At 43.2% G+C, this 12,856-nt stretch overlaps 1 protein-coding gene across 1 annotated transcript in view; it reads left to right on the top strand.

Moving 5' to 3' along the window:
- DNAH3 (dynein axonemal heavy chain 3) overlaps nt 1–12,856 on the top strand; it is a 121,686-nt gene that overhangs the window by 93,105 nt on the left and 15,725 nt on the right. Inside the window, exons 47-55 of the mRNA XM_054993671.1 lie at nt 681–824; nt 2,071–2,737; nt 3,042–3,207; nt 3,537–3,753; nt 4,528–4,710; nt 6,429–6,627; nt 7,593–9,734; nt 10,735–10,954; nt 11,539–11,783. Coding sequence (XP_054849646.1) covers nt 681–824; nt 2,071–2,737; nt 3,042–3,207; nt 3,537–3,753; nt 4,528–4,710; nt 6,429–6,627; nt 7,593–9,734; nt 10,735–10,954; nt 11,539–11,783 — 4,183 coding nt within the window. The remainder of the gene's footprint in view (nt 1–680; nt 825–2,070; nt 2,738–3,041; nt 3,208–3,536; nt 3,754–4,527; nt 4,711–6,428; nt 6,628–7,592; nt 9,735–10,734; nt 10,955–11,538; nt 11,784–12,856) is intronic.

The following is a 12,856-nucleotide window of genomic DNA, read 5'->3' as shown; positions in this document are numbered from 1 at the left end:
TGCAAATTATAAAATGTGCTGCACACAATTACCATGGATTCCTGGGCTACAGGAAAGGTGGCACAAATTGGCCTGTTTGCATGAGCACAGAACTTTTGACCTCTGCAGAAGTTGCATCTGGGTCATCCTAAATTTCCTAAATTCACTGATTCTTGTTAGTGTCACTAGAAAGGCTCACAAGAGCTGAGGCTCAAGACGGACTGGGGTCTGACATGGGAATGTGTTTGAGTCAGGCTGGGTTTCAAAATCAGAACAACAAGAAGGGGCACCACAGGTATACATATGTTCTAGAACGTGGACTGCTACTTTTAGCACTTATCTTTCGGGATCTGGAATATCATTGTGAACTGCATGGTTCATTTATACTGCCTGCAAAAGAGTAGATGGAACAGACATCACTTATACGCTGTGGCCACAAAATATTTTGTATATGATTGTATTTTTTGCTGATTCATGATGGTTATATGGAGAATTTAGATGATAACTTTTTAGAAATTATGACTATTTATTGCACATGAGCACTTTAATTTGCTGGATGGATTATATATAACTAAATTGCATATTGAATCATTTACGCTTTAGAGAGTATTACTTTCCATAGGTGGGTGTGGTACCCCTGTTCTATAACATGGATTTTAAAACCAGGCATATAATCCCCCCTCTCCCCTTTTCTTCGACAGGATGGAGACAAACTAATTAGGCTCTGGATTCACGAAGTTTATCGCGTCTTCTATGACCGCCTAATTGAAGCAGAAGACAGACAAGTGTTCTTTAACATGGTGAAAGAAACAACCTCTAACTGCTTCAAGCAGAGTGTTGATAAGGTATGTTGGGTGTTGAGTGGAGAGTGGTTCGGATACAAAGAGCAGCAGCCACATAGATAGGGTAATTTGAAATTTCCAGGTTTTGATCACCTTACACATGGTTCCCATGCTTCAGATACGATAGTAATAATGCTCCTTTCCCAAGCAGTGAGAAATTCCAGTTAGTACCTGTATCAAATACAAATTCTATGTGTACTGCACATTGTGTCTTTATCATGCACAATAAAATTACACACCAGAACATAATGCATGAAGCAGTCCTGAGTAGAGATGGGCACAAACAGGAAAAAACCCCAAACATGATGTTCGGTGCCATCCACGAATAGGGACTCACAAACAACCATGAACATGACCCTGTTCACGAACATATTCATAGTTGGCTGTTTTTAGGGGCCAGCAGGCTCTCCTCCAGCCATCATCCAAGTTTGGTCAAGATCTCTACCGCACCATTCCCAGAAACCCTACCTGAGCAGGCAGCAGGAAAGGTACCAATAGTAAATAACAACTTGGCCCCAGAGCCTGGCAGCAGCCCTGGAACCTGAGGGTGGGTAGATCCCTACCGCACCACTCCCAGAAACCCTACCTGAGCAGGCAGCAGGAAAGGTACCAATAGTAAATAATAGCTTGGCCCCAGAGCCTGGCAGCAGCCCTGGAACCTGAAAGGGTAGATCCTTATCCCACCACACACAAAGAAAATTCAAGCTCCAATGCACTCTCCCAGTCTCTATCAAAATGCCAACAGCAGTGGTCTCTCCCTCTCCACTGTCTGCAAAGTCTAGCCAGAGCTGGGAGCCTCCCCCGTCCCCCATGGTCTTTGCTCTCTTGTAACAAATTTGAAGCTCCACACTTGGAAGGAAGACCTGCCTATCAAGCTAAATTGGGCTTAGATTGGGGTTTCCAGGGCAACAGCAGGAGTTTAGACAGAGTTCAGACAATCCCTGCCTATGTTGCCAAGGGAATTGATTGCAGGTGCCAGACTGTCTGGCTTGACAAACAGCAATGAATGAGGCTTGCAATGACCACCTGTTTGTTTAGAATGGGGCCTCATGAACAGCTTGTTCTCAAACAGCAGAATGGGCTGTTTGTGGCTTTTTTTTGTTCGTATTGCTGTTCATGCCCATCTCTAGTCCTGAGCTCCTAGGAAGGAAAGGACACCCCATTCATTTACCCTACTTCCTATTATGTGAAAAGCAGAAGCAGCAGATAAAGCCCAATTACCTGTGGCATTTGTTTGGTCTCTGTATAGGTACTAAGTCATTTGTCACCCACTGGGAAGATCAGCGATGACAATATCCGAAGCCTGTTCTTTGGCGACTACTTTAAACCATCCAGTGATACAAAAATCTATGATGAAATCACAGACTTAAAGCAGTTGACATCAGTCATGGAATACTATTTGGAGGAGTTCAACAACATCAGCAAGGCACCTATGTCCTTGGTCATGTTTAAATTTGCCATTGAACACATCTCGAGGATATGCCGAGTGTTGAAACAGGATAATGGCCACTTGCTGTTGGTCGGCATTGGTGGGAGTGGCCGTCAGAGCGCTACAAAGCTGGCTACCTTTATGAACACCTTTGAAATCTTCATGATTGAAATCACCAAGTTCTATGGCTTGAACGAATGGAGAGAGGACATAAAGAAGGTCATGTTGCAATCAGGAGTGGCCAGCAAAAGCACCGTGTTCTTGTTCTGTGATAACCAGATCAAGGATGAGTCCTACGTGGAGGACATTAACATGCTATTGAACACTGGAGATGTGCCCAACATCTTTGCGGCAGATGAGAAGGCTGAAATCGTTGAGAAAATGCAGAGCGCAGCAAGGACAGAAGGCAAGAGAATCGACGCCACTCCGTTGGCCATGTACAACTTCTTCATTGAGCGAGTGAAGAAGAATTTGCATATAGTTTTAGGTATAAATCAAAGAAAAGTCCTTTCCAGTTCAAGATTTCTTTTTCTTACCTGCTAATGGGTTGATAGGGAAGGATGCATGGTATAGCACATTCTTGTCAATGTCAGCTACATTCAGAACTTGGGTGACAGAGACCACCAGGGAAGACTGGGCTGCTGTGCAGAGGCAGGCAATGGTATACCACCTCTGCTTTTCACTTGCCTTGGAAGCCTCTTGCTGGGGTCACTATAAGTTTGCAATTTGATGGCACATGCATACGTATTGATAACTTAGTTGAAAACACATCTTTTTTCCCCCTTCCACAGCAATGAGTCCAATTGGAGATGCATTCCGGAATCGTTTGAGAATGTTCCCTTCGCTGATCAATTGCTGCACGATCGATTGGTTCCAGACCTGGCCCAAGGATGCTCTGGAGATGGTAGCCAACAAGTTCTTAGAGGACGTGAAGCTAGAAGATGAAATCAGGAAATCGTATGTTGTGAGATGTCTGAGGAGTCAATTCCCCCCCTCTCTTTTACATGGGAACATCTAAAGCTGGGAGGGGGGATATTATTTCACAGATAACAGAGGTAAACTGTATTCTCTCCCCTTCCTCACTTCACTGTACATTCGCTGGAAGCATTTAGCTCCTCTTACCCACATTCTTCATTTGCAGTTAAAAAGAATAGACCTCCACCGACCCAACACATAAACTGATGGAGACACATGTCTCCCCAACCACCATCTGAGACTCAGTTGCATGATCTTAATTGACAACAAACGATCTCTAAATTGCCTGCTAACATGTACATTTTTGGCAGGGTGGTATCAATGTGCAAATACTTCCAAGAGAGCGTGAGAGAGCTGTCCGTCAGCTATTACAGTGTCCTTCGGAGGCACAACTATGTAACCCCGACGTCGTACCTGGAATTGATTCTGACCTTCAAATCACTCCTAAATAGCAAAAGGCAGGAAGTTGATATGATGAGGAATCGCTACCTTGTGGGACTTCAGAAACTGGATTTTGCAGCTTCTCAGGTAAGCGTGCACTGGGAAAAGTAGGCATTATGAATACCTGTAAGATTGTCCTCAATAATCATTACACATTTAGCACTCCCTGTTCCCATTAATTGAGCTAGTCAGAGGCTGACATTTATGCTTCCACTGTTTCAGTTAACTGACAGTCCCTATTTCCTAGTGCCCATGCCTGGTAAATCATTAACCCTGTTTTCTTCTTCTTGTCTGGTGCTTCTTGAGAGGTGATAGATCCAGAGGAGTTAGCCGTGTTAGTCTGTAGTAGCAAAATCGAAAAGAGTCTAGTAGCACCTTTAAGACTAACCAACTTTACTGTAGCATAAGCTTTCGAGAATCACGGTTCTCTTTGTCAGATGCGTGAGGTGAGAGGTGGACATACAGCAAGGGTGATCTACAAATCTTAGGGGGCATTCTATTAAAATAATATTGGGGGTCAGTAATCACAGAATTTATGCTTCATGTCCAGCTCTGCACTTGGCTGGATTTAGATCAGAATAAACAGGGAGAAGGTCGCTATGCATGCGATATGAAGCAGCACCATGCAAAACATTTTGACAGTGTTTCATATTTAGAAATGCTTCAATTTTGGATGCCTTTTGAGGAAAACATAGAACTCTATCCTTGTTTCTTTGTTGATGAATCCTCATTTGAACTCAGCCGCCATCTCCTTTTGTTTTTTACAGTTTTATGCCTGAAATAAGCATCTGCTTTACATAATCACAACATCAGGGTTCTTCTCTCCCCTTCTTCATCATTCTCCCTTGGTGTCCTCTTTAGGTAGCGGTGATGCAGAAGGAGCTGACAGCTCTTCAGCCTGAACTGATTAAAACTTCTGCTGAAACTGAGAAAATGATGATCCACATAGAAAAAGAAACGGTCGAGGTGGATGCCAAGAAGGAGCTGGTGGCTGCTGATGAGAAGGAGGCCAACGAAGCCGCAGCTGTTGCCCAGGGCATTAAGGTACTTGGCTGTGCAGGGGTGGGTGGCAGCAGCCTTTACCGCTCTTTCCAGTGATGCTGTTGAATAAATGAGCAGGGAGAACAGAGAGGTAAAACAGCAAAACAGTGATACATATCACATCATCTAACATTCAGATGCATCAAAGGTTTCCATTTAATTTATACTGAGCAGCAGGATGGATAAAAGTTAGTGCTTGTCAAAAACTCAGAGTGGGGGAGAGGAAGATTTAAAGTGCAGCACAGCCATAAGGAAGAGAGGAGATGAAACCTTCCCAGCCCACTCTTCCCCCCACCCCTGAAACTGCTTCTCCCCAGAAGGCAACTGGCTGGGGAGTGCAGGAGTGCTTCTTGGGCGGCCGCGGTCTAAACGATGACATCACATCCTGGAAGTGACGTCATTGTGCAGGCCTGGGAGTACACGGGCAATGAAGCAGGTAGGTGCCAGGGCCCCCACCTCCTGCCAGAAGGATAGGGGGACCTGGTAACCCTAAGTGTGGGAGCTGCTGATGCCCCCAGAAGCTGCTGCCTGAGCCCTGAATGGGGTGGGTATGAGTTACTGCTGCTGCCCCAGATGGCGTGGACGTGAGCAGCATGCTGCTGCCAAGGTGGTTGCTTTCCTGGATCAGTGGTATGAGGTCATGGCCAGTCAACCCTCCCTCCAGCTTGAGACCTGGGACAGCCCCCATATGTGGCCCATCAGTTCTGCCCTGGTACAGTTGCCTGCACTTCATGGCAGTTGCTGTGTGCTTCGTTCTGTTAGGCCAGCAAAAACTGCAAGCTAAATGAACTGCTTAAACACGCTGTGTAATATTCCCCCTAGTGGAATATTACACATCTTGGTTCTTAACTCATTTACCTAAGCGGATGACTCTAAATACAGATCTGAGAATTGATTAGTATATTCCCTTATGTTTGTACTGCGAAAAGTTTGCAGTGGCCTAGCAGTGTTTAAAAGTACTGCCTACGGTTTAATCATTTACTGAGATGCTGGGATAGGTTCCCATAACAATAACATCTCTGGACTGAAATTAACAACGCTATGCTAATAACAATAAAACAACAACACCATATTATTATTTTCACTCAATATTATTACAATAACCCATTAGAAACCCTTAGCAGATGGAAGTCAATGGAATTTGAATTGCTTAATACTGCATAGAATAGTACTGTTGGGATATCAAAGTGTTTAAATCCTGCTCTTCCTTAGAAATGCCCAGGATAGGTTACACATAAAAGTAAATTCATAAGCCATTTTCCAATCAAAATAAGCAATGAAATTTATGTTGCCAGTAGCACAGGGTGGCATACAGATATTTCTTCCTCTGATTTGTTGTCACAATGATTGTGTTCAATAGTCCTAAAGTCAACCACCAAGTTAGAAGCAGGGATTTGAACCCAGGTCTCCCTGGTCCCAGTCCCACATTCTTTGTAGCCCAATATTAGCAACAATTCCTTGCTGTTGCATCAAGGCCGTTTCTGCCCATACTGAGTTGGCTACCGTGGTTCTGCTAACTGTGGCCCTTTCCTCTAGTGCAAAGAGTCTTCCGGCGACGCAAGAGGCTTCTCTTTTGTGTTGGTTGATGCCTCCTTGCCCCAGAGGAAAACGCCACCATTAGTGGTGCCACCAACCCATCAGAGTTTCACAGAGCCATGCAGAGTCCTTTGTAGTGGACATGGTGGCGGTGACTGGAGAAGTTATATTTAATGTGATTACAGGATGAATGTGAAGGGGACCTCGCAGAGGCCATGCCAGCTCTGGAGGCGGCCCTCTCAGCTCTCGATACCCTGAATCCTGCAGACATCTCCCTTGTGAAATCCATGCAGAACCCACCGGGCCCCGTCAAGCTCGTCATGGAGAGTATTTGTGTTATGAAAGGGATAAAACCAGAGAGGAAGCCTGATCCAAGTGGAAGTGGTAAAGATCTGGCTACAAGAGCCTACACAGCATTTTCTTTGTCATGTGTCTCTCGGGGTCTTCCTGCCTCCTTTCCTATCTGCTTTGACCTAATAGTGATCTAGACCAGGAGTCCCCAACCTTTTTGAGATGTGGGCACCTTTGAAATTCTGACACAAGGTGGTGGACACAATGTCAAAATGGCAGCCACAGGAAATGGAGCCAACCACAGAATAAATATCAGAGTGAGATCATGGCTGATTCCGCACACATTGGATAATGCACTTTCAATGCACTGTATCAATCGTTTGAGGTGGATTTTTTGTTCCGCACACAAAAAAATCCGTTCCGAATGATCTATAACGAGGATTGGAAGTGCATTATCCAACGTGTGTGGAAAAGCTCCATGCATAACTCTAATAGTAAGTCTTCAACATTTCAGGCAGAAGCTTTGTTTAACAGGAAGCCTTTTAAAGTGAACATACTGTTCCAAAATATTATCCTGTACATACACACCTTACTTTCACTCATGCAGTGAAGATCCTTGCACTGCGGTGGCACCTCATGCCAGAAACAACTTTTAAAAATCTGCACAATTAATCAGATCTCCAGTGGCCAATCAGAAGCCCTGCTGGGCAGAAGTCTTACCTTGCCCCACCCACTTACCTTGGCCCACACTGGGGACCTCAATCTAGATGCTAGAAAATGATCTAGTACTAAGAAATGCATAAAACCCTCAGATATTTTGAATTTATAACCCTTGTTTAAAAGTTGGTGTTATTGATGTTGATTTCAACTGCATTGAATTTGAACTCTACTTAGGATGGCACTGTAAGACTTCTTTCATTGGCTGACAACCCTAAAAAGAGGGTAGAGAATGGCTGAAAATAACTTTTTTTTCTGGAAGCACTGTGGGTTTTTGTTTTCTTTTTTACAACATCCCCTTGTATTTTAAGTCTTTTTAAAAATGTTTATGTGAAATGCAGGTAAAATGATAGAAGACTACTGGGGTAGTTCCAAAAAGCTTCTTGGAGATCTTAAGTTCCTCGAAGGCTTAAAGACTTACGACAAAGATAACATTCCTCTAGCTGTCATGAAAAGGATCCGAGAGAGGTTTATCAATCACCCAGACTTCCAGCCCGCTGTCATTAAAAATGTGTCATCAGCCTGCGAAGGCTTATGCAAGTGGGTTAGAGCCATGGAAGTGTACGACCGTGTTGCAAAGGTGGTGGCCCCAAAGCGTGAACGGCTGAAAGAGGCTGAAGGTTTGCTTGATATACAAATGCGGAAGCTGAACACGAAGCGTGCAGAACTCAAGAATGTGATCGACCGTCTCCAGGCGCTGAATGACGAGTTTGAAAACATGAACAACCGGAAAAAAGAACTAGAGCAAAACATAGAAATATGCTCTCAGAAGCTGATACGGGCTGAAAAGTTGATCAGTGGCTTAGGGGGAGAGAAGGACCGGTGGACAGAAGCTGCACGGTTGTTAGGTATCCAATATACAGATCTTACCGGGGATATCTTGTTGTCTTCTGGTACGGTGGCATATTTGGGAGCCTTTACTGTAGACTACCGTCTTGAGTGTCAGAAGAAATGGCTGACGTTGTGCAAAGAGAAGGAAATCCCATGCTCCAATGATTTCAGTCTCAGTAACACTTTAGGGGAGCCGGTCAAAATCCGTGCCTGGCAGATTGCTGGGTTGCCGATTGATTCCTTTTCAATTGACAATGGTATCATCGTTTCCAACTCAAGAAGATGGGCTTTAATGATCGACCCTCAAGGACAAGCCAACAAATGGGTCAAAAATATGGAAAAGGGCAATAAGCTTTCTGTTATCAAATTGTCTGACACAAACTATGTTAGGACTTTGGAAAATGCCATCCAGTTTGGGACCCCAGTTTTGCTTGAAAATATTGGGGAGGAGCTAGATGCTTTCTTGGAACCTGTGTTGCTAAAGACAACTTTCAAGCAGCAAGGTGTAGAGTACATGAGGCTAGGAGAAAATATTATTGAGTTCTCAAGAGATTTCAAGTTGTACATAACAACTCGCTTAAGGAATCCTCATTATCTTCCTGAAGTGGCTGTGAAAGTTTGTCTGCTCAATTTCATGATTACACCTTTAGGGCTTCAGGACCAGCTACTCGGGATTGTGGCTGCAAAGGAAAAACCTGAGCTGGAAGAGAAGAAAAACAAACTGATTGTTGAAAGTGCCGCTAACAAGAAACAGCTGAAGGAGATTGAAGATAAGATTCTTGAAGTCCTTTCCAAGTCAGAAGGGAATATCTTGGAAGATGAAACAGCAATTAAAGTCCTGTCTTCCTCCAAAGAGTTGTCAGAAGAAATCTCTGAGAAGCAGGAAATTGCTACTGTTACTGAGATGGAAATAGATGCCACTCGAATGGGATATAAGCCAGTGGCTGTTCACTCAGCAACCGTCTTCTTCTGCATCTCCGATCTGGCAAATATTGAGCCAATGTACCAATATTCCTTGATTTGGTTTATTAACCTTTATGTGCAGTCCCTGGCAAATAGCAGGAAAAGTGAGGTTCTGGAAGAGAGAATTGACAACATCATCCAACATTTCACAATGAGCATCTACAACAACGTCTGCCGATCCCTGTTTGAGAAGGACAAACTTCTTTTCTCCCTCCTCTTGACCATAGGCATCATGAAAGGGAGAGATGAGATTGATGATGAAGTGTGGCGTTTCTTACTAACAGGAGGGGTTGCTCTGGACAATCCTTATCTCAACCCTGCTCCTGAGTGGTTGTCTGAAAAATCCTGGGCTGAAATTGTTCGTGCTTCGGGTCTCAAAAATTTGCATGGGTTGATGGATCATGTTGAATTTAACATCATGCAATGGAAAGCGATTTATGACTCCGCCAAGCCACAGGAAGAGGAATTCCCAGGTGACTGGAGCCTGCTCACAGGTCTCAATCGTTTGGTTGTCCTCCGTTGTCTAAGACCAGATAAAATTGTTCCAGCAACCCAAGAATTCATCTCAGATAACATGGGAAGACCATACATTGAACCTCCTACTTTTGACCTATCGGGAAGTTACAATGACTCTAATTGCTGCGCGCCTCTGATTTTTGTATTATCACCAGGTGCTGATCCTATGGCAGGTAAGGATTTTTAAATAGCTTTATGAAATAGTATTTGTTCACTATAAGAATGCACAGATACCGTTGAATTGACCTTTCTGGAGCCACAGCTCTGACATGGTTAGACCTCTACCAACAACGCTGAATCCTTTCAATACAATAAGGGTGCATTTGGTGTGCAATCTCTTGGTAAGGTCCACCTCTCCAGAAGCTGAGCAGATGTTGGAATGAAGCATCAGTCACACAGTTGTGCTGTACACTGTGTATTTTTGTGCTGGCAAGAAGGTATCACTTGATGCATATTGAACAGAGAATTTTCACATTAAGTCTTCTATTGAATCATACCATCGGTCCATCTTGCCAGCATTGGCTATCCTGACTGATAGAGCCTTCAGTATTTTATAATACAGTATTATAGTATTTTATAATATAGGAGGGTGAGGCTTGCACAGCGATCCTCAAAATTAGAATAGAGGTGTTATGATTGTAGGCAGATCTGCCAACCCAAAAAATACACATCATGCATCGGGTGAAACAGGTTCTAGCCTGCAAGACTGTAACTATTTATTTGTCAAATGATTATATCCTACTGAGCTGTTGGCCCTCGGACTTTGAAGGAAACTTCCTATCAGTAAAGCACATAAGTAAAACCACAGCTAGCAAATATAACATTAAAACTGTAGATTGCTTATTAAAATCTAGTAAGCCCCCCACTCCCCAAAGTGGACTATATAGACTCAATAAAAATAAGCTGGAGCAGGTAAAAATTTGGGGAGCATGTTCAGAGACTAGGCATTAGTACAGCAATGGCTTTTGGAAAAATAAATATTAGTTGTAAGAATGGGTGATGGTTAAATCCCTGCAAACTGCTAGGCTGCACCAAGAAGCCTCTTGTAACTTACTTTTCAGTAAACAAGTTCTGGTTTCTTGAGTCACACTTAAGCTTAAAAAAAGAAACGAAAACACCATGTTTGTTAGAAACCCTTCACATGTACGTGTCCACAATCTCCCCCTCTCCCAGGATTGCTGAAGTTTGCTGATGATCTCGGCATGGAAAGCATTCAGACGATTTCGCTTGGCCAAGGTCAAGGCCCCATTGCAGCCAAAATGATTGATAAAGCTATTATTAATGGGACGTGGGTCGTGTTGCAGAACTGCCATCTTGCAACCAGCTGGATGCCCGCTTTGGAGAAAATCTGTGAAGAAGTCATCGTGCCCGAGAATACCCATGAGAAATTCAGGCAAAATTTAATCTTCCCTCTTAATTCTGCATAAAAAAGAAGGCATCTCATTACCTGAGCTCCTGGCATTCAGGCACACTAGTCAGGTCCCGAGAGAGTCCCCCTTGTGCCTTCTTATTCAAATATAGCATATATATGTAAGATTGTGTTATTCAAACACCTGATTATCCAAAGGTTTGGGTCAGTCCTGTCAATCAAATCACAGTGCAGTGTTTGTTCATTTTGGTTGTTGGTTGAGAAAAAAATTATAAAGGTATGTCTAGCAACAACTGCTATGTTTTAGAGAAGAACCAAGACAGTTGTCCTTTGGCACCACGTTCTTGTAAAATCTAACAGCTTCTTTCAGGTTTGCATTTACTAAAATTGAATATCTATTACAAAAATAGTAATTTTCTGAACTTGTGAGATCAGGCTTTGTACAAAAAGGCTAGGCTCGGACCCTTGTCCTGCCACATTACTTTTCTATGGACAGGGAAATTCCTTATTCGAATAAAACAGCACCCAGTTATGCACATCCCCCACCTGCACACCACAGGCACAACTTCTGCAGCAAGAAAGAATTATTTCTGCTCTTTCTCCATCAGGTTGTGGCTGACCAGTTATCCATCAGAAAAGTTTCCCGTAAGCATTCTTCAGAATGGAATAAAAATGACCAACGAGCCACCAAAGGGTGTTAGAGCAAATCTTCTTCGATCATACCTCAATGACCCGATTTCTGACCCCACATTCTTTAACAGTTGTGAAAAGAAAGAAATGTGGCAGAAGCTACTGTTTGGTCTTTGCTTTTTTCATGCTCTTGTGCAAGAAAGAAGAAACTTTGGCCCTCTGGGTAAGATTTTTTTTTTGGCGTTTGCTCATTTTATTATTCGCCTCAAACAATGGATTTTGTACTGCGGAACTGCAGTCTCAAGTTAACATGCAGAGAGAGGCTGTGGCTGTAGCAGAACATATGCAAGATCTCAGGCTCAATTCCTGGCATCTCCAGGCTCTGAGATTGGGTCCAAATACGTTAAGAGAGTAAGGTACAGAGAGATCGGAAAGCCTTAGAACAGACTGCGCCATTTCAGATCACAGGTAGTAGATTCCAGTTTTGCATGTTCCATCATAAAAATAACTCACACTAAATAGAAAAATCAGCTCAGTAGGGAGAAGGGCTCTACCATCCTCCCTTCTTTTGCTGGACCATTTTTCTGTTTCTGCAGGGAGATTTTAACACAGGGGAGTGCTCTCAAATGTAATGTGCCCTGATCTGCCAATGGAGTCTAAACTAGTGCAATCCATTCTACAACCTTAGCATTCTACCATCTCTAATTGTATCCAGGTTGGTTCCTTTTGGAAGTGAGACCATGGAGATCTTGCTGCATTTTTTTGCCCAGTTTGCTTTATTAACAACAAAAGCCAAAAAGGGGAAAGGCTTCCTCAGTGAGACTGCACCAAGAACAACAAAGGAAGCAAGCCAAGAATTCTTATATTGCCCTATATATAAGTTAACAACCGTGAATAACAATTTGATACAATTAAGAGCAAGAAGAATTACAATAAATATCTTCAACCATTCAACAAGTAAGTGGTTCTGTATTCAAAGGCCTTTGAATGGATTTTGCATTGACTTTACATTCGGATGGGTTCTTTCATGTCCCAGGATTGTGTTGGATTTATAATAGTGGTGGCCTGATGAAGGATTTGTCCTGAAACGAGCAAAATCAGATTGGACCGGTGAGCTCGTTGCCACTCAGCGTCCTTTGATGTCTTTAATCAGCTTCCACGCCACTCAGCGTCCTTGAGGTTTTTAAACCAGCTCCCACGGATTTTGGGACATTATGAACTGATAGTGACGTGACTAAATACAGAACCACTTACTTGTTGAATGGTTGAAGATATTTATTGTAATTCTTCTTGCTC

The sequence above is a fragment of the Eublepharis macularius genome, chromosome 12 (assembly GCF_028583425.1).
Source record: "Eublepharis macularius isolate TG4126 chromosome 12, MPM_Emac_v1.0, whole genome shotgun sequence".
In the NCBI taxonomy this organism is placed as follows: domain Eukaryota; kingdom Metazoa; phylum Chordata; class Lepidosauria; order Squamata; family Eublepharidae; genus Eublepharis; species Eublepharis macularius.
Note: the sequence above shows the minus strand (reverse complement) of the source record. Positions and strands in the feature narration are given on the sequence as shown.